This window comes from Bos taurus, chromosome 1 (genome assembly GCF_002263795.3).
Source record: "Bos taurus isolate L1 Dominette 01449 registration number 42190680 breed Hereford chromosome 1, ARS-UCD2.0, whole genome shotgun sequence".
NCBI classification, from domain to species: domain Eukaryota; kingdom Metazoa; phylum Chordata; class Mammalia; order Artiodactyla; family Bovidae; genus Bos; species Bos taurus.
Genome location: NC_037328.1, coordinates 66,750,026 through 66,772,460, shown reverse-complemented (window position 1 = coordinate 66,772,460; position 22,435 = coordinate 66,750,026). Strand labels below are relative to the sequence as shown.

General features: G+C 40.8%; 1 protein-coding gene and 1 long non-coding RNA gene across 2 annotated transcripts in view; one reads left to right on the top strand and one right to left on the bottom strand.

Annotated features, from left to right (window-relative positions):
- Positions 1 to 557: 557 nt before the first annotated feature.
- LOC101908792 (SRA stem-loop-interacting RNA-binding protein, mitochondrial-like) lies at positions 558 to 896 on the bottom strand. The gene has a single exon (XM_059889784.1). The coding sequence runs from the start codon at positions 894 to 896 to the stop codon at positions 558 to 560; it is 339 nt and encodes a 112-aa protein (XP_059745767.1).
- Positions 897 to 14,973: 14,077 nt separating this feature from the next.
- The window catches only part of LOC132342118 (uncharacterized), a 212,478-nt gene continuing 205,016 nt past the window's right edge, over positions 14,974 to 22,435 (top strand). The window contains exons 1-2 of the long non-coding RNA XR_003034245.2: positions 14,974 to 15,083; positions 16,281 to 16,323. This is a non-coding gene — a long non-coding RNA (uncharacterized lncRNA). The remainder of the gene's footprint in view (positions 15,084 to 16,280; positions 16,324 to 22,435) is intronic.

Sequence of the window (22,435 nt, the reverse complement as noted above, 5' to 3'; positions counted from 1 at the left end):
CACAATTTGCCACTCCCTTATCCCCAGTCTTGCCCTCTGCACAGGTAAACTACATTTTGAGTTTGGTATCCTTCTAGCCCATTTAAAAAATACTTTTATTTAGTGTGTTTTTAAAAATCTGCTTAAATTTTGTACTGGACGTATGCTCTGTATTATCCCTTTTTGCTATTCAATATGTATTTTTAGTCATTCCATGTTGATACAGGTGATTCTTACCTGATCTTCCCAGGAGTCAGCCATGTGGAAAGCAGCATATCCTCTGTTCTCTTTCTAGAGCTTATGCTCTGTTGCTCTTAGATTCCCTCTTGATTCTCAATAATTGCTTTTAGAAGCAGAAACTTCCTCAAAGCACAGGTTGCTCTTGTCCTACGATTTGTCCTAGTTGTTTTTAAGGTAAAATGAATGCTTCTTATTGACAGGGGAAGAGTCACATAAGGAAGTGCAGAAAAACACAGCAATTAATATCTCTGTGCTAACTGTTTAATTAATTAAACAGAGTTAATTAAATGCATATTTATTTAAGTTTTATTTACCTTGTTTAATAGGCAGTGATGGTCTCAAAAATCTTTCTCTTCATCAGATGTTTGATCCCTTTGTAAATCTTTGGGTTTTTGAGCTTGAACATGGAGCTTTACTCCATCAGTAACATGATTTTCCTGTAGTAGTGTGGTGTGAAGCTCTTCTTCTGAAGAAAATTGAATCCAATCCATACCTCTGTGAAAACCAATCTCGTTGTCAAAAGGTACAGTGCAATTTCCCACGTGGCCAACTTGTACAAAGTGCCCTCTCAGCTCACTCAAGTGGTCCAGGGAATTTATCTGACAAATGCAATGGACCAGCTGATGTTCAATGTTTGTTGGCAGCTCCATAGCTCCCCTCACTGCCCAGGACACCATCTTTAGGTTAATATACATTTATTTTTAAGTACCTTTAAGATAGTATTATTGGATTGGGGGATATCAATTATTCAGGCTATTTTTACAGAACTTGACATACTCATAAGTTTTGTATTTCTTGTCTTCCACAGGAATTATCTTTTATGGGAGATTTCCCTTGATGGGGGCTGGGTTTTGGGTGGTTGTCTCTACTAGGCCACAGTGGGCATATAGTCCCCAGACAAGGTCTTATTTTATTCTAGGCTTAGGACTCTTAACTCATGAAGATATTGAGAATTTGGGCTTATCTCCGGCTTTTGGTATAGGCCTGGGACTCTGGACTTCCTCAGCTAACTCTGCTTCCACCCACGGTTGGGGTGAATGTGTGGATACATCACTTAGTCTACATCCTATCATTTCCACTCCTAGCTATTGACCTAAAAGGAGTGAAAACATATGCCCACACAAGACTTGTGTACAAATGTTCACAGCTGCATTATTCATAATAGTTCAAAACTGAAATGACTCAAATGTTCATCAACTGGTGAATAGATTTAAGAAACTGTAGAGATTATCCAGCCTCACGGTCTCATGAGACACTTGCTTTGTCTCCCTGCTTCAATTTCCAACCAGTAAAACATCTGTAACTGAACAAGGCTTCTTTTTCCCAGCACAATAGGATGCCAGAGAGTCCCAGACATCTGTACATCTAAAAGTGGGTGGACTGAAGTAGATAGAGGAGGTAGGGCTGAGGGGACAGTGGGAGCAGTGTGTGCCATCCCAGACTCCTGGCTGCAAAGGGCTGGGCCCATCGCCCCAGAAAAGCCAGGAGGAGCAGGGGAGGGGGTCACAGGTCTGTGGCCTCCCGACTCCGGCAGTGCTTACAGCCACAGAGAGCTGGGCAGCAGCAGCAGTGGGGCCTCTAATCCTGTCCCTCCAGCCATGGAGGTGCCTGCAAGTCCAGATCCCTGCCTGCAGCTGTGGCACCCCTGAACTTCAACCCCCAGAGTGCCTGTGACCCTGGCTCCCCCCACCCCGTGTCCCGCTGCAGTGGTGAAGCCTACAACCCAGGAAACCCCAGACAAGGTTGAGGCACCAGCCATCCTGGAGCCCCAGTGGCTTCTCTTGTTGCAGAGCACAGGCTCTAGGGGGCTCAAGGCTTCAGTAGTTGCAGCTCACAGGCTTTAGAGCACAGTCTCAGTATTTGTGCACACGGGCTTGTACATCCCCGTGGCATATGTGATCTTCCCGGACCAGGGATTGAACTCATGTCCCCTGCATTGGCAGGCAGATCCTTAACCACTGGTCCACCAGGGAAGTCCTTAACATTTTTCCTTAGGAAAGAATATGCAAACAGGAGAAGCCACTGCAATGAGAAGCCTGTGTACCACAACTAGAGAGTACCCCCACTCCCCACAACTAGAGGAAGCCTTTGCACAGCAATGAAGACGCAGCACAGCCAAAAACTAAATTAATTAATTAAAAATATTTTTTCCAGCTCCTTCTTAAGGTATAACTAGCAAATAAAATTGTAAGATATTTAAAGTATTCATTGTGATGATTTTGTGTATGTGTACCTTGTGTAAGGATGGCAGCATGGAGTTAATTAATATATCATACAATACAGAGTTCTCAACAACAGTCACAATATTGCTCATGGATGCTCATGCCCAGTCATCTCGTAACTGACGGTCTACACCCTTCCACCAGCCTCTCCTTGTTTCCTGTGTTCCCAGCTTCTGGCAACCACATTCCATTCTCTGTTCCTATGAGTTCAATTTTTTCCCCTTACATCCCACATACAGGTGATATCATGTTGTATTTGTCTTTCTCTGTTTGACTTTATTTCATTTAGTAAAATGGTTTTTACATTCATCCATGGTATCACAAATGGCAGAATTTCCTTCTTTTTAAAGGTTGAATAATGTTCCATTATATATATCTTAATCTATATCATCTATCTCATATTATCTCATATTATCTATCTATATTATCTCTCATAGATATATATATCTATAATATATTATAGATAATATATGATCTTTATTCATCTGTGGGTGAACACTTAGATTGTGACAGTACCATGGTTGCTGTGAATAATGCTGCAATAAATATGGGAGTATGGTTGTCTCGTCGAGACAGTGATTTCATTTCCTTTGACTATACACCCTGAAGTGGACTTCTGTATGTATACATAATGCTGTAATCAACATGGGGATGTAGGTATCCTTTCAACACAGTGATTTTATTTTCTTCAGAAAAGCCCAGAAGTGGAATTGCTGGATCATATGAATTGGAATTCAAGAATAAATCTCTTAGCAACCTGAAGCTTTTCTCACTTCAAAAGGGTTGCAGCATGTCATCTTCTCCTCCTTCTCTGCAGGACAAAGGAACTGATTTCACCAACCACAAAGGCTTTTCGGAACTCTAAACAATGTAGAAAAGCTTGTCTGACCCTTGCTTAAGTAGCCTGATTTCTGAGTTGCACTGTGTTATTGCCCTTTGAGGGGACAGGGAAGGGAACTCTAGGGGTTTACACACCCTGAATATCCGTCAATTGACCTGGCAGTATTGGAGTCGGCTCCGTCAGTTGTTATGACTAACGATAAAAGCCAGGGTGGGGTAATATTATGCAGTCAGTGTTATTGCACCTCTCCCTAGGGAGGAAATTCTGTCCTGCCTGACGCACTTGGATCATAGGTGTCTTCCAGCATGGCTTTCCGTCGCTTTACACCTTGTAAAAAATGGCACATACATAAACTTAAGGCTGTGCTCTCAAAGGTTTCTTGATAAATGTTAATTTGTGAGTTTGGCTCTGCATGGATTAGTGTTGCGGGTTCAGCTTAGTAGTGACCCTAACACGTAATCTGGGGACCCCTACACCAGAATCCCCTGGGATGCTTGTTCAATGCAGATTCTGAACTCTTTCCCACATTTATTAAATTACACTCTCTAGAGTGAGCCTTAGAATCTGCATTTTAAGAAAGATCCCCAGACAAGACTTGTGAGCTTTAAATTTAGAGACCTAGCAAATAACAGTGTTAGTATGCTTGGTTTACAGGTGTGGTGGGGGGTGAAAAGGTGGAAATCTGGATGGCCAGTCCAGATAAAACAAATGAAAACAGCCCAAGGCAAGAACTAAGGCAGATGATCATGTGTTGTTCAAATTGAATTAGTTGCAAGTTGATTCCGGGTTTCATGTAGTAGCACATTCAGCTGAGGGCATGTTTTGAGCCAGTCCTTAAAAGTGTTTGTTCTTAGACTTCCCGGTGGTTCAGTGGTTAAGAATCTGCCTGCCATTGCAGTGGACATTGGTTTGATTTCTGGTCCAAGAAGATTCCACATGCCACAGGGCAACTAAGCCCATGCGCCCACAACTGCTGATCCTGTGCTCCTAAAGCCTGCGAGCCACAACTACTGAAGCCCTTGAGCCCTAGAGCCTGTGCTAGGCAACAGCAGAAGCCACCGCAATGAGCAGCCTGTGCACAGCAACTAGAGAGTAGTCCCTGCTCACCGCAAATAAAGCAAGCCCGGACGCAGCAATGAAGACCCAGTGCAGACAAAAATAAAATAAATAAATAAAATTATTACAAAATGAGAAAAAAGCGTTTGTCCTAGCTCAAAGGCCATGGCCCCAATCCTAGCTGAGGATTCCATGACTGGGCAGGTAGAGCTATTTAATCAATAGAGGACAGAAGTTGGCCATAGCCCCACCACAGTGTTAATCAAAAGACAAACAATATTTCTCTGCTATCTGTAGAATCCCTTTGCCTTCTATGTCATTTCCATTTTAACCTTCCTAGTATTCCTTTTCTCCTGCACTGAGCCAACCACCTAGGAAAGAAGGTAAGGCAGGGTTAAACATTAAATCTTCTCTTATTTTGCATTCAATGTTATTTAGAAATACTGTATTTTTATAGAGCACTTTCTAATGACTGAAACAGCATTAAAGAGAATGAATGAGGTTTTGCCATAATATTACTGAAGTCTTGGAAACCTCTAACTTAAAGGCTCATTGCACAGAAACCCAGGGGCAATATTGCTAGGAATTACTCAAATACACTGGCAGTTTATGACTTTACAAGGTCTTTCAAATTCACCCTTCACGATACCTGATTTCACAGGAATGACTCTGTTAAAACTGTCACCACCCCCTTACTGGATTATTGCTGATGCTTCCTGGCTGGGTCTTATCCTTCTAGTTCCTCCTGAAAATCAAACTCTTTCTCATTCACTTTAAAAAATGTTGCTCCATAACTTGGGAATTTCCTGTCATCTATCAGTATTAGTTGCCCAGTTACATCCGACTCTTTGCAATCCCATGGACAGTAGCCTGCCAGGCTCCCCTGTCCATGGCATTCTCCAGGCAAGAATATACTGGAGTGGGTAGTCATTTCCTTCTCCAAGGGATCTTCCTGACTTAGGTATTGAACCCAGGGCTCTCACATTGCAGACAGATTCTTTACCATCCAAGCCACCAGGAAAGCCCATCTACCAGGGAAGTTATCTATCAAATCCAGTCTAAATTCTTAAAATTACACTCAAATACTCAAGGTCCTTCTTGAGCCAGCCTCCTCCTTCAGAACTCCCCTCCAGGTGAGTCCTGGTGTCTCTCACTCCTCTTTCTCATCCTCACTTTTGCCTTCATGTTCTTGCTCATACAATGCCCCTTCGCATGGGTATTAATCTTCTTTTTCATAAATTTACATTCAGTACTGCTTTTAAAAGGCTTCCCAGGTGGCGTTAGTGGTAAAGAACCTGCCTGTCAATGCAGGAGACATAAGAGATGAGGGTTCGATCCTTGGGTCAGGAAGATCTCCTGGAGGAGGGCATGGCTAACCCATTCCAGTATTCTTGCCTGGAGAATCCCATGGATGGAGGAGCCTGGTGGGCTACAGTCCATAGGTCACAAAGATTCGGATGCAACTGAAGCAACTTAGCATGCACACACTGTTTTCAAAAACCACACCATCCAGAGCTTTCTGGTTCCCCTTAGGTTTGGGTTGGCACTATATATTCCTGTTATTTCAGGTATTAACACATATTTTGTTTATATTCTCCACAATCTGATTGCAATCTCTTCTATGACAAACACTGTTTTGGCTGCTACCCACTGTATTTCCTAGGTTATCAAACACAGCATCTGCCCAGCAAACATGTGAGAAAATTCATAGGTCTCCCGATTTCCTTTTGGGAGAAGGGGTCAACCATCCAACACAGACATCTGAAGTCCTTGAACATCATTGACCGAACATGTCTTGGTCAAGTTTTCCATTTTTTAGTTGAAATTGCAGCTCACTTTGAGTTCACAGTGCTTGTTAAGCATAGGACTGGGACTAGACTTAACTACCAGTTTATGTGTGTTAGTAGCTCAGTTGTGTTTGACTCTGCAACCCCATGGACTGTAGCATGCCAGGCTCCTCTGTCCATGAAATTCTCCAGGCAAGAATACTGGAGTGGGTTGTCATTTCCTTTTCCAGGGGGTCTTCCTGACCCAGGGATCAAACCCAGGTCTCCTGGGAAGCCCTTAACTACTAGTTTAAATAATTTTAAAAACCCTAAAGAAAGAGAAAATCCAGTCAATCACTTTGCCAGCAGGCTGTAACACCTTCTGGTGTCTGTCTGTTTATTTGTATCTCCCTAATGATAACACCCTGCTTATTTAACTTATATGCAGAGTACATCATGAGAAACGCTGAGCTGGAAGAAGCACAGGTTGGAATCAAGATTGCCGGGAGAAATATCAATAACCTCAGATATGCAGATGACACCACCATTATGGCAGAAAGTGAAGAACTAAAGAGCCTCTTGATGAAAGAGAAAGAGGAGAGTGAAAAAGTTGGCTTAAAGCTCAACATTCAGAAAATGAAGATGGTGGCATCTGGTCCCATCACTTCATGGGAAATAGATGGGGAAACAGTGGAAACAGTGTCAGACTTTAATTTTGGGCTCCAAAATCACTGCAAATGGTCATTGCAGCCATAAAATTGAAAGACGCTTACTCCTTGGAAGAAAAGTTATGATCAACCTAGATAGCATATTCAAAAGCAGAGATATTACTTTGCCAACAAAGGTCCGTCTAGTCAAGGCTATGGTTTTTCCAGTGGTCGTGTATGGATGTGAGAGTTGGACTGTGAAGAAAGCTGAGTGCTGAAGAATTGATGCTTTTGACGGTGGTGTTGGAGAAGACTCTTGAGAGTCCCTTGGACCGCAAGGAGATCCAACCAGTCCATCCTAAAGGAGACCAGTCCTGAGTGTTCATTGGAAGGACTGATGTTGAGGCTGAAACTCCAATACTTTGGCAACCTCATGCGAAGAGTTGACTCATTGGAAAAGACCCTGATGCTGGGAAGGATTGAGGGAAGGAGAAGGGGACAACAGAGGATGAAATGGCTGGATGGCATCACCGACTCAAGGGACATGAGTTTGGGTGAACTCCGGGAGTTGGTGATGGACAGGGAGGCCTGGCGTGCTGCGATTCATGGGGTCGCAAAGACTCGGACACGACTGAGCGACTGAACTGAACTGAACAATAACACATAGTTTCACATGTACAAGAATGGTAAGGGTCACATTCTTCTTTTCTTGTTTTCCTTTTCTTCTCATCATATGGATAAGCTAGGCTTATACTTTCTGGATAAGCTGAAGATATTTTCTGTGTTTTCATACAGAAAATGGTTGGACTCTAGAGAGATTGACAACTTAATGGCAAGAAAACCAGGGCACCCCTGACAACGAAGGGTAGCCAGAGCCTTGGCAATATCTGTCTTGAGCTGCAACTGAGGATGAGCCAGGAAGCAGGTCAGAACTGAAAAACCTGTGGAACAACTGAAGCATGTTTAGAAATGGCAAATAGAACCCTTGTTTGGCCTTGGTTGTCATTCCTTACATATCTGCGTTTAAATATAATTCATACAACCCTAACCACAGCCTTCAATTTTCCATCTTGAATTGATTCTCTATTCCATCCTGCAATATTCTAAAAAGGATTCCAATCAGCCAGGCCAAGTCCTTACAACATATCAATGAGATAAACGTGTACCATTTGTAACTGAGAAGCCAGGGAATAGAGGAGGGAAGAAAAATAAGGGCAAGAAGAAAAAACAATTGAATCAAAAGTGAGGTGATTACACTAAAAGTTGGCATCTCTAAGGGAGGATTAGTTGCTAGGGACAAAACACAAAATCATATTGTTTCCTTAATTAAAACCCTTTGATAGCATTCCATTGTCCTTAGAACACAGTTGTCACAAGCCCTTTCTGATCTGGCTCCTGTTAAATTCTCGAGTGCCTTCCCTGTTGCCTCTCTGCTCGTGTTGAAAGCCTTTTCCTGTGATTCCATTTGGCTGGCTGATACCTCTTTATCCTTCAGGCCTTTTTTGGGCCAAAGTGTGTCCTCCAAAATTCATGCGAGGTCCTAGTCCCTAGTGCCTCAGAATGCAACTGTATTTGGGGAGAGCATCCTTAAAGAGGTAATTAAGTTAAAGTGAGGTAATTAGGGTGGTCCTTAATCCAATATGACTGGTGTCCTTATGTATGTGGCTAGTCACTCAGTTGTGTGTGACTCTTTGTGACCCCACAGACTGGACAGGCTCCTCTGTCCATGGGGATTCTCCAGGCAAGAATACTGGAGTGGGTTGCCATGCCCTCCTCCAGCCGACCTCCCCAACCCAGGGATCGAACCCAGGTCTCCTGCATTGTAGGTGGATTCTTTACCATCTGAGCCACCAGGGAAGCCCACCATCCCTGATAGAGGAGGACTGGTCTTCTGTCAAGGGTATAGGAGTAGCTGTGCTCCCCTGCTAGAACTTCCAAACAAGCTCTCAAGGTGTCGTTATAAGAAGAGGAAATTAGGATTCAAACATACAGAGGGAAGACCATGTGAAGAAAAATAAGGTGGACATCTACAAGCTAAGGAGAGAAAACGCATTTCTGCTGTTAAGCCATCTTATCTGTAGTCCTGCGTGTGGCAGCGCTGGAAAACTAACACAAGACCTAAGCCCTTGGGACGTAACCTCCTCTAACTTCTCCCCCCACCAACTTCCCCTCCCCTCCCCAGCTTCTTCTCTCCCTACTGCCGACTGTATACTCCTATGGTACATTATGATTGTAACTTCTCCATCAGAACTCTTAGCACAGTGTATTGGAATTGCTGGTTTTGCTTTTGGCAGATTGTTGGCTTTGCTTTTGTTTTTTGGTCTGTGCTTCTAGCTAAACCATAAGCTTCATAAGCAGGGACCTGTCTCTTGTTCACCAGATCATCCCCAGTGCCTAGCATAGCGTCTTACACATTCCAGGCATTCAATAAATAGTTGAATGAATGAATTGAGGATGGTTAAAATCCTACAAGTTAAACTAACTTAATTAAAAGTCACTTAGACCTAGAGGTGATATGTGTGTATGCTCAGTTGTATCCAACTCTTTGTGACCCCATGGACTGTAGCCCACTAGGCTCCTCTGTCCATGTGATTTCCCAGGCAAGAATACTGGAGTGGGTTGCCATTTCCTTCTCCAGGGGATCTTCCTAACCCAGGGACTGAACCCACTTCTCTTTGTGTCTCCTACATTGGCAGGGAGATTCTTTACCACTGTGCTACCTGGGAAGCTCAGGGACTCAGAATGTAATTTTGAGGCTTTCTCTGAAGATTCAGTGTCAGAGATCAGTTAAAGGAACATTAGCCAGTTCTTACACAAGTCGTAGAAATCATCCCCCTCCACCACTCTGGTTACGCAGCAACCCTGAAACCAAGCAGAAGACATCAGAGGATGGCATCACTGATTGACAGAAACTACCCAAATGGAGCTAATAAATGATTCAGCTAGAAAAAAAAAAAGGTGCTTATAGGTGAAGTCAGGCCCAGATTTGGCAAAACAGGTTCTTATCCTCCACATCCATCATTCTTCACCAGACATGTCTCAGCCCAGCACCACTCCTCCTTGGGAACATCACTGCTCATCCTCTGCTCTGCAAGCCTGAGCAAGAGGGTGAGGCTGTCTGACAGCCCGACCAGAGCTCTGAGGGTAGAGTCAGGAGCTAGGAAGTCCAGAACAAGTAGTCAGACTGGATTTTTACCCAACAAGCTCTTGATGACTCACTTAACCTGTGAACCAGGACATACATAACCTGTATGACATATTTTGATTACTTCCTGGTTCTGCAGTCAGTTGTGAAGAGACAGGACAATTTCCTCTTTGGATCAGTAATTACTGTACATATGGTTTGCCCTGGGTTGGAAAGATCCCCTGGAGAAGGGAAAGGCTACCCACTCCAGTATTCTGGCTTAGAGAATTCCATGGACTAAGTTCATGGAGTCTCAAAGAGTCGGACACAATTAAGCGACTTTCACTTTGCCAACTTTGCCAGCTATGGTTTGCAAAATATTTTTCTTAAGCACAGTAATATATGAAAATTTAAAAAATAACCAGGAGCTTGTTTTCCATGGGACAGCCAAGAAATTTAATTAGTACAAGATTTCTTTGGTGAGAAAGGAAGCCCAAACAGGGCTGAGATGATCTCAGGAGATGTTTCTTTTCTTTCTTATTCTTGTTAAAGATCTTTGTTATTTTTTAAAATCTTTTTATTGAGGTATAGCATATGCTTGGTGCACAAATCATAAGCTCAATAAATGTTTTCAGTTTTTTGAGTAACATTATTTATCTGGTTAGGAAAACAACATATGTGAGTTGTAGAAATATTTTAAAATGTGGAAAGAAAATAATTATTGTTAATAATACCATTCACAGTCCCAGAACACAGATCCCTTTTAACTTTCCAGCCTTTTTCCTTAAATAGAGCCTTAAATGGGCTCTATTTAAGTGCGTACTTTACAAAATTGTGATTGTACAGTTCATATTGCCTTTATTATTTTGGTGACTATTTTTCTATATTATCACATATTCTTCTACAACTTGAGATTTAATAGCTTCATAGAATTTTATCATGTGATTCCTCTATTTAAACAATTCTCCATTATTGAGCATTTAGGTCATTTCCATTTTCTGCCTATATAATTAATGCTGCATAAACATTGTTCAGTATAAACTTCTGCCCATGTATGTTTATTGACTAGAGGATGCTAGCATTTCAGTTTCTTTAGTGAAGATGATCAGATGCCCTGATTTCTTGGGTTGGGTTTAGTTTATACTTTTAAGTCCCAGGATGCTTGGTATTAGGGAAATACAGGGCCAAAGTAGAGAGGATATTCAATTGAGAAAAATGGCATTGGAAGTAGAAAGTAAACTTGCAAACTTATTTCAGTAAATGGGATAATGAGAGATACAAAACTTGTGCAAGCAAGGCATGTAAGAGCCTATGTAAATACTTAAAAATAAAACAATGGTCAGATAGTATTTCAGATACTTGTCTGTATTTTTGCTCTTATACATTTCCCTTGCCCATTCAAACTAATGGCCACCCTGTCCTCATTGTCCTAAGGAAGGGATGTTCCGTGGCAGAAAGCAGAAGTCTGCTAGACTTTCTGGCTTCTGTTTCTAAGAGGTTACATTCCAGAACAGGGAGAGGTAGACAAGGCATTTGTCTGAAACCTAAGGGGGACTTGAAAAAGTTGTCCTGGCCAAGGGGAAGGGAAGTGATCAATGAACAGAGATCTCAGGGGTCTGGAGTAAAGGACCGTGGTAGCAAAACCCAAAAGAGGAAGTAACTTCAAGCTGCTTTCAGGCATGTGGGATGCTAGGCAGCCTTGCAGAGATCCGTGTGCCCAGGGGCGGGGTGGCAGCAGAGGGGCAGGCTGACTGGAATGGTGGACAGCTCTGCTTGAGACTTGGAGCCAGATGGTGACCCTTCTTCCCCCACCTTTGTTGTTATATAAGGCTCTAGAACAATGGCACAACCCAAAGTAAGAAAGGGGAGCCCCCAGAGAGCTAAGGCTGTTGCTCTATCAGATGAGAGCTCAAAGTAGAAATAGAAATACAGAAACTCAAGTTATATTTCCTTTGATATTTGGGCTTATGGTTTGAAATTTATATCCACTCATTTGTTTTTTTACTTTCTGTAAAAATTAATAAAAAGTTCCAAAATCCTAACTAATGGGAAACAGTGTCATTCTTAGCTACATTGCTTCAAATCCTGGCATATATTTTTATGGGGCAGAATTGTAGGACATAAGCCACATAAAATCTGATAATATCATGAAGTTATTTTAAAAGTATCTGACATTCCTTCACTATTTCAAGGGAATGAATCAGTGATTTGGGTACTTAATTAATTTATAATAATCAGAAGCTTTAGAACTTTAAAATATGCTTTAATTTTTATTAATGTTCAGTGTGCATTAATGTGTTTTATAATTCAGTGAAGTCAAATAGTGACTTATCAGGGTCTCTATTGTTCTGACATGATCTGTGAGTCAGTCTTGGGGTTTTAAGAGCCTGAGCTCCACTCTCTCTGGCTGTCTTGCAAAAATAACATTACTCATAACCAGCTTTGTGATAAGGATTGGATAGAGAACATTACAGGTAAGATTATCTGGTAAATTCCCAGTAGAAAACTTCTATTTGGAGTCTTTTAACCTGGTTTAATTGGCCAAATAACTCCTTCAGTTCAGTTCAGTCGCTCAGTTGTGTCCGACTCTTTGCGACCCCATGAATCGCAGCGTGCCAGGCCTCCCTGTCCATCACCAACTCCTGGAGTTCACTCAAACTCACGTCCGTCGAGTTGGTGATGCCATCCAGCCATCTCATCCTCTGTCATCCCCTTCTCCTCCTGCCCCCAATCCCTCCCAGCATCAGAGTCTTTTCCAATGAGTCAACGCTTCGCATGAGGTGGCCAAAGTACTGGAGTTTCAGCTTTAGCATCATTCCTTTCAAAGAAATCCCAGGGCTGATCTCCTTCAGAATGGACTGGTTGGATATCCTTGCAGTCCAAGGGACTCTCAAGAGTCTTCTCCAACACCACAGTTCAAAACATCAGTTCTTCGGTGCTCAGCTTTCTTCACAGTCCAACTCTCACATCCATACATGACCACTGGAAAAACCATAGCCTTGACTAGACGGACCTTTGTTGGCAAAGTAATGTCTCTGCTTTTGAATATGCTATCTAGGTTGGTCATAACTTTCCTTCCAAGGAGTAGGCATCTTTTAATTTCATGGCTGCAATCCCCATCCGCAGTGATTTTGGAGCCCAAAAAGATAAAGTCTGACACTATTTCCCCACCTATTTCCCATGAAGTGATGGGACCAGATGCCACGATCTTAGTTTTCTGAGTGTTGAGCTTTAAGCCAACTTTTTCACTCTGCACTTTCACTTTCATCAAGAGGCTTTTTAGTTCCTCTTCACTTTCTGCCATAACGGTGGTGTCATCTGCATATCTGAGGTTATTGATATTTCTCCTGGCAATCTTGATTCCAGCTTGTGCTTCTTCCAGCCCAGTGTTTCTCATGATGTACTCTGCATAGTAGTTAAATAAGCAGGCTGACAATATACAGCCTTGACGTACTCCTTTTCCTCTTTGGAACCAGTCTGTTGTTCCATGTCCAGTTCTAACTGTTGCTTCCTGACCTGCATATATGTTTCTCAAGAGGCAGGTCAGGTGGTCTGGTATTCCCATCTCTTTCAGAATTTTCCACAGTTTATTGTGATCCACACAGTCAAAGGCTTTGGCATAGTCAGTAAAGCAGAAATAGATGTTTTTCTGGAACTCACTTGGTTTTTCGATGATCCAGCAGATGTTGGCAATATGATCTCTGGTTCCTCTGCCTTTTCTAAAACCAGCTTGGACATCTAAAAGCAGCTAACTTTTTTCTCTTTCTCAACAATTTAAAGACGTTTTATACAGATGGACCATCACTGTACATTCCCTAAATTTTATTCTTGTATTGATAGCAATTATAACCAGTTACATGGTCATCAAGCTGATTAGATCTTGTCTCATGGTCTTAGGGGAAGTGGAAAGAGGGATAAATGCAGAAACCCTTGCTTTCACTTATGTTGTGGATTCTGACCACGAGGAAGAAAGGACTAAGTTGTAGTCAAGTCCATGTCTTACCTGCAACTCTCTGGTTCACAAAGTAAGCTTAAGTTAGCCAACCTCCCTTACATCGGAGTTCGTGGAAAACTGATGTTCTTTTCCAGCAGAAAAGAGAAGTGAAGCTTTTAGGGGGCTTTCCCACTGGGAGTTTTCAAGTCCAAGAGATTGTAAGGCAGTGATTTTCAAATGCACGAGGACAAGCCTGGGAATCTCCATGTGGTGAGTTGAGAGGAAGGACATGCAAAGTTGAAAACCCATATTTGTGTATGTTTGGAGGACCAAAAATAGCTACATTTAAAATATCTTGAGCTACATATGGTACGTGCTGTGCTTAGTTGCTCAGTCATGTCCAGCTTTTTGTGACACCATGGACTGTAGCCCACAAGGCTCCTCAGTCCATGGGGATTCTCCAGGCAAGAATGCTGGATTGGGTTGACATGCTCTCCTCCAGGGGATCTTCCCAACTCAGGGATTGAACCCAGGTTTCCCACATTGCAGGCAGATTCTTTACCATCTGAGTCAGCAGGGAAGCCCAAGAATACTGGAGTGGGTAGCCAATGGAGTGGGTACCCCAGTTGGGGTAGCCAATCCCTTCTCCAGGGGATCTTCCTGACCCAGGGGTCTCCTGCATTGCAGGCAGATTCTTTACCAGCTGGGCTTCCAGGGAAGCCCACATGTGATATGACATCTTTCTAATTCTTATCTAATGGGATGTGAGTAAATAAAGCTTGAGAAACTGCTTTAGGTTGCAAAAGAAGGTACAAGAAGGTGTAAGAGAGATATAACCCCAGTGTTAGGTAAGTAGGGACTCAAGAGCAGTTGAATCAACAGAGACACAGACCAGGAAGGGAGCTCAGGGATCCTCCAGCCCAGCCCAGCCCAGCCCAGTTTGTAGTCAGCAAACTACAGTTGAAAACAAAAAATCAGAAGAAGAAGAATATTTCATAACATGTGAAAACTATGCAAAATCCAAATTTTCGTGTCCATAAATAAAGTTTTATGAGGACACAAGCCATGCTTATTTTTTTGTGTGTAATGTCTATTGCTGCTTTTGTGCTACAGTGACAGAGTTGAGTGGCTGTGACAATGAGTCGCCCACAAAGCCTAAAACATGTATTATCTGACACTTTACAGGAAATTTGCTGACCCCTGATGTAGCTCAGTGTTCAGGCACAGAAAATGAGGCCAAGACAGGGGAAGTGGCTTGCTCAGATGGCTAAACAGTAAGTAGGCTCTTAATATTACTCATAATACTTCTTTTCAGTCTATATCTTTTTAGTTATTACTTTGTTGACAGTTCTCGTCTCCCTTTAAACCTCTTCTAGCTCTAAAGATCTTTCCTAGTAGGATGTTCTAGAATGTACCCATAACTGTTTTTAACAAAGATAGGATATGTTTTATTTCCTTCTAATGCCCTTTTAAAGGATATTCAGGATTTTGCTAACCTTTCTAACTGAAGCATCTTGTGACCTGCATGAAATGTCTTTATCAATTAGTTTCCAAATCCACCCTTTAAGGACTTTAAGACCATTGGGATCTATTGCCACCAAGTGACTAGTGGCACTTTGGTTATGCTTACCCGGCTGAGCTGTCAGAGAATTATAGTATAACAGGTTTTCATGGTTGGAGCCAATATTAAATTTCAACCACTTAACATTGAACATTGGCTATAGAGATCATAATGTTGTCTAGTCAACTGTTAGAAATAAAAACAGAGGTTTTGTCCCCCCTACCCCCGTCTTGCTTCGTTTCTTAGATAAGCATAGTCCTTAGTGCTTCCTTTGTCACTTTTAAAGCCAGATGTTAAGAAATGCAAAATTAAAAATACAAGTGGGTGCTATTTTCAAGACTTCAATCGTCATTAATCATGACCCTGTTATTAGACTATATCACAGTTTTCTAACTCATTATTTTGTTGTCAATTAAGTATCACTCAAAGGTGTTTGTATAGCAAAAGCCCTTCCAGCTTGCTGGTATTCACTGTTTTATTAAAAGAGAAGTTGGTGACTTCTAACTCTGCTTATAAATCATCAGGATAAGAACCTGCTCGTCTTTACAGCTTTTTCTTTCTCTCATATTTGGGTGAATTGTGTGTTCATATTTTGCTTATTTTTATACTGGGTCTTTGGTCTTTGTTTTCCATGATTTCTAAAAATAATTTATATATTAGAGATACTGCCCATTATCTGTGATAAATGTTGCAAATATTTTCCCCTCAGTTAGTGATTTGTCATTTGATTTTACTTTTGGTGTTCTTTTTTGTGATGTGACAGTTCTCAATTTTTATAGTCAACTTTATCAGTTTTTTACTGAATCTAGATTTCAAATCATATATAGAAAGCCTTTCCCACATTTGGGTTATAAAGGATTTCACCATATATTTCTTCCAGCATTTTTATGATTTTATTTTTTACACTTAGAACTGCTGATCCATTTGGAGATTCTTCTTCTGTATAATCTGAGGTATGATCCAATTTGATCTTTTTAAAAATGGTTACCTAGTTGTCCTCCGATCATATATTTGCCCCAGTCATTTTGAGATGCCACCTTTATCACATTCTAAATTTCCATATGTACATAGGCTTAATTCTGGAGTCTATATTCTATTGCACAGTTCTGTCTACTCACGTGCCAGTATGAAACTTTAATTATAGAAGTTTCATAATTTAATATCTGGTACAGTTTAAGCTACTTTTACCTTATAGTTCTTCTCTTTCCAGTTTTTTTAAAAAGATATTCTTGCACGTTTATTTTTCCACATGAAGTTTAGAGTCATTCAATTTATAAATTGGGAAGAGCAGACATCTTTTTAATGAGAGTTGTTATATTTAAGGGCATGAACTATCTTTCCATTTGTTCAAGTCTATTTTGGGGTGTTTCAGTAGTGTTTTAAAGTTTTTCTCATGTTAATCTTGCACATTTTTGTTAAGTTTATTTCTTAGAGTTTATTTTTTGTTGTTGTTGTTATTGGAAATTGGACTTTCTCCTCTATTATATTTTTGAGCTGTATATTGTTAGTGTACCTAATGACTATTGATTTTTATATGTTAGCTTTATATCCTGCTAACTTTAGAATTCTTTTATTGCATGGTTACTTTTGCCATCGATTCTCTTAAGATTTTGTGACTATAATATTATGTAATGTGGAAGCTCTTGCTTTAGAACTGAGGTTATGTATTTTATTACATTAAGGAAATATCCATTAATTCCTATAGTCTGAGTGCTTTTTTAATGTCAGGAATAGGTGTTGATTTTTGTCAAATATGTTTTCAGCTTTTATGGTGATAATCATAGGATTTTTCTACTTAGATCTATTAATATAGTGAATTATAGTAATGTATTTTCTAATAACAAAACACCCTTGTATTCCCCAGCTAAATTCATTGGGCATGGTGTATTGTTATCTTAATGTGGTACTGCATCCTGTTCAATAACATTTTAAAATTTTTACTTCAGTGTACATAAGTGATATTGCTCTGTCATTTTTCCGGGGTTGCTTTTGTTGGGCTTAGAAATCAACTTGATGCTTAATTCTTGAAAAGAATTTGAACTTTTTCTTGTTTCTAGAATAATGTATTGGGACTATCTGTATTGGAAGATGTGATGGCATTTCCATTTGAAACTGAGTCTGGTGCATTTTTGAGGATCGCTCTTTGATAAATTTCTCTACTTTTTAATATGGACATCAGTCTGTTTAAACTTTTTACCTCAACTAGAGTCAATTTTTTTTTTTTGCCATACCACACAGGTTGTACAATCTTAGTTTCTTGGCGCTTCCCAGGGATTGAACCAGGGCCCTTGGTAATGAAAGCACAGAATCCTAACCACTGGACCATGGGACTCTCATGGAATCAATTTTGATAGACTGTATTTCATCAGACTTTTCAAATGTATTTGCATAATGATGTACAAAGAAGTTGCTTAAATTTTTAAAAAATATTTTGTATGTTTCCATGGTTATTTATCTTCTGTCATCTATCATTTTGTTTGAGTTTTATTAGTTTTTCAGAGAATCAGAATTTTTTTTTTTTTAATGAAGTGAAGTCGCTCAGTCGTGCCGGACTCTTTGCTACCCTGTGGAGTATAGCCCACCAGGCTCCTCTGTCCATGGGGTTTTCCAGGCAAGAATACTGGAATGGGTTGCCATTTCCTTCACCAGGGGATCTTCCCAACCCAGGGATCGAACCCTGGTTTCCCGCATTGCAGGCAGATGCTTTAACCTCTGAGCCACCAGGGAAAGAGCACACCTAGGGCTTTTCCTGTAATTCAGTTATTGTCCACTAGGTGGTAGCAGATGCCTTGGCTCTACAATTCACAAGCTCAAATCAATTTTCTGCTTAAATTCATTGTATTAATAGATTTAAACTATTTTTCAAATAAAAATTAACGTTAATTAACCATTTAAATAAAAACTTAATTAAGTATTTCTTTTGGGATTGGAAAGTAAATTGACCTTTTCCAGTCCCGTGGCTACTGCTGAGTTTTCCAAATTTGCTAGCATATTGAGTGAGCACTTTCACAGCATCATCCTTTAGGATTTGAAACAGCTCAACTGGAATTCCATCACCTCCACTAGCTTTGTTCGTAGTGATGCTTCCTAAGGCCCACTTGACTTCACATTCCAGGATGTCTGGCTTTAGATGAGTGGTCACACCATCATGATTATCTGGGTCGTGAAGCTCTTTTTTGTACAGTTCTGTGTATTCTTGCCACCTCTTCTTAATATCTTCTGCTTCTGTTAGTTCCATACCATTTCTGTCCTTTTTGAGCCTATCTTTGCATGAAATGTTCCCTTGGTATCTCTAATCATCTTGAAGATATCTCTAGTCTTTCCCATTCTATTATTTTCCTCTATTTCTTTGCGCTGATCACTGAGGAAGGCTTTCTTATCTCTCCTTGCTATTCTTTGGAACTCTGCATTAAAATGGGTATATCTTTCCTTTTCTCCTTTGCTTTTTGCTTCTCTTCTTTTCACAGCTATTTGTAAGGCCTCCTCAGACAACCATTTTGCTTTTTTGCATTTCGTTTTCTTGGGGATGGTCTTGCAATGCCAAAGAATGCTCAAACTACTGCACAATTGCATCATCTCACACATTAGCAAAGCAATGCTCAAAATTCTCCAAGCCAGGCTTCAGCAATACGTGAACCGTGAACTTTCAGATTTTCAAGCTGGTTTTAGAAAAGGCAGAGGAACCAGAGATCATATTGCCAACATCCGCTGGATCATCGAAAAAGCAAGAGAGTTCCAAAAAACATCTATTTCTGCTTTATTGACTATGCCAAAGCCTTTGACTGTGTGGATCACAATAAACTGTGGAAAATTCTGAAAGAGATGGGAATACCAGACCACCTGATGTGCCTCTTGAGAAACCTATATGCAGGTCAGGAAGCAACAATTAGAACAGGACATGGAACAACAGACTGGTTCCAAAGAGGAAAAGGAGTTCGTCAAGGCTGTATATTGTCACTCTGCCTATTTAACTTATATGCAGAGTGCATCATGAGAAATGCTGAGCTGGATGAAGCACAAGCTGGAATCAAGATTGCCAGGAGAAATATCAATAACCTCAGATATGCAGATGACACCACCCTTATGGCAGAAAGTGAAGAAGAACTAAAAAGCCTCTTGATAGAAGTGAAAGAGGAGAGTTAAAAAGTTGGCTTAAAGCTCAACACTCAGAAAACTAAGATCATGGCATCTGGTCCCATCACTTCATGGCAAATAGATGGGGAAACAGTGGAAACAGTGTCAGACTTTATTTTGACAAATAAAAATCCAAAATCACTGCAGATGGTGATTGCAGCCATGAAATTAAAAGACGCTTACTCCTTGGAAGGAAAGTTATGACCAACCCAGACAGCATATTAAAAAGCAGAGACATTACTTTGCCAACAAAGGTCCGTCTAGTCAAGGCTATGGTTTTTCCTGTGGTCATGTATGGATGTGAGAGTTGGACTATAAAGAAAGCTGAGCACCGAAGAATTGATGTTTTGAACTGTGGTGTTGGAGAAGACTCTTGAGAGTCCCTTGGACTGCAAGGAGGTCCAACCAGTCCATCCTAAAGGAGATCAGTCCTGGGTATTCATTGGAAGGACTGATGTTGAAGCTGAAACTCCAATACTTTGGCCACCTGATGCAAAGAGCTGACTCATTTGAAAAGACCCTGATGCTGGGTAAGATTGAGGGTGGGAGGAGAAGGGGGCAGTAGAGTATGAGATGGTTGGATGGCATCATGGAGTCAATGGACATGAGTTTGGGTGAACTCCTGGAGTTGGTGATGGACAGGGAGGCCTGGTGTGCTGCAGTCCATGGGGTTGCAAAGAATCAGACACAACTGAACTGAACTGAACTAAGTATTTCTTTATTAGAAACCATATTGACTGTTCACACACATATATATTTTAAAGTCTAAAAGGCAAGCTATACAAAAGTGTTTTTCATTCTACTGTTAGCTAATTCTATTCTTATCTATGGACAGGCTAGAATGCTATTTTTACATTCCTTCTGGTGTTATTTTGTTTTTCCTATCTATCCATAGAAAACTGGGTAACACATGTTTCTTGCAATTTCCTTCTGCTACTGGTTCCAGAGTGGTTCTGGTTCTGGATGTGGGGCCTCCAGGAACAATTTTCGTGCCCACTTTCTTGTCCATAATTTCCATTTCTTATTTTCAAAGTTTCACTTTTATTCCTTCTATTGACAAAATCAAGAAATGAAAATCTCTGACCTGCTGAGACCAAAATCCCCATTCCACCAGGTTACTTTCTTCAATTAGACAGCAGTAACTTTCCACTGATTCATAGGATGACATCAGATTTTTTCCCATCAGCTTTCTAACTGGAAACTCATTTAAACTATTTTACATATGATGATACTTATCTTGCCACATTCTAACCACAAATCTGAATTGCTACAATTAATTTTTGAAAGAAAGTTCTATGCATAGAGAGCATTTTCAGCTAAAATGTAAAGTTTCTGTGCAATAGCTTAACAAACATTTATAAAGTTTAAAAAAATAAATTATTGGGCTTTCCTGGTGGTCCAGTGATAAAGAATCCACCTGCCAATGCAGGGGACATGGGTTTGATCCCTGGTCTAGGAAGAGGCCACATACTGAGGTGCAACTAAGCCTGTGGATTGCAATTACTAAGCTCACATGCCCAGAGCCTCTGCTCTGCAACAAGAGAAGCCACCACAATGAGAAACCCGTGCACTGAAACAAAGAGAGTGTAGCCCCCTCTCCCTGCAGCTAGAGAAAGCCTGCGTGCAGCAATGAAAACCCAGTCCAGCCAAAAATAAATAAGTTCATCAAAAAAATTTCTTACATTTATTGGAAAATTTCTACACACTCAGAAAAATAGTGCAATAAACACCCCACATCACCACTCAGATCAAGCAATTATTATTATTTTGGTGAGCGTTTCAGTATATATCTGTATTTTTCAGTTCAGTTCAGTTCAGTTCTTCAGTCATGTCCGACTCTTTGTGACCCCATGAATCACAGCACGCCAGGCCTCCCTGTCCATCACCAACTCCTGGAGTTCACTCAAACTCACGTCCGTCGAGTTGGTGATGCCATCCAGCCATCTCATCCTCTGTCATCCCCTTCTCCTCCTGCCCCCAATCCCTCCCAGCATCAGAGTCTTTTCCAATGAGTCAACCCTTCCCATGAGGTGGCCAAAGTACTGGAGTTTCAGCTTTAGTATCATTCCTTCCAAAGAAATCCCAGGGCTGATCTCCTTCAGAATGGACTGGTTGGATCTCCTTGCAGTCCAAGGGACTCTCAAGAGTCTTCTCCAACACCACAGTTCAAAACATCAATTCTTCGGTGCTCAGCTTTCTTCACAGTCCAACTCTCACATCCATACATGACCACAGGAAAGACAATAGCCTTGACTAGATGGACTTTTGTTGGCAAAGTAATGTCTCTCTTTTGAATATGCTATCTAGGTTGGTCATAACTTTCCTTCCAAGGAGTAAGCATCTTTTAATTTCATGGCTGCAGTCACCATCTACAGTGATTTTGGAGCCCAAAAAGATAAAGTCTGACACTGTTTCCACTGTTTCCCCATCTATTTGCCATGAAATGATGGGACCAGATGCCATGATCTTAGTTTTCTGAGTGTTGAGCTTTAAGCCAACTTTTTCACTCTCCTCTTTCACTTTCATCAAGAGGCTTTTTAGTTCCTCTTCACTTTCTGCCATAAGGGTGGTGTCATCTGCATATCTGAGGTTATTGATATTTCTCCTGGCAATCTTGATTCTAGCTTGTGCTTCTTCCAGCCCAGTGTCTCTCATGATGTAATATCTGTATTTTTAAGAAACATTTAAAAGTAGTTGCAAACACTGTGCTTATTTACCCTTAAACACTTCAGCCAGCATCCCCTAAAAATAAGAACATTTTCTTACCTATATTATCACCCCTAAGAAAATTAACAATACTTCCTTACTTTCATCTAATAACCAGTTCATATTCTCATTTCCCAAATTTCATTCAAATTCGAATTTCACACACTTACTTTTTGTTTCTTTTTAGAAATTTATAATCTAGAAAGCCCTTTACAAATGATACTG

Excerpts from the sequence above, each read along its gene's own strand:
- LOC101908792 (XM_059889784.1), bottom strand. The coding sequence starts at position 896 with ATGGTGTCCTGGGCAGTGAGGGGAGCTATGGAGCTGCCAACAAACATT.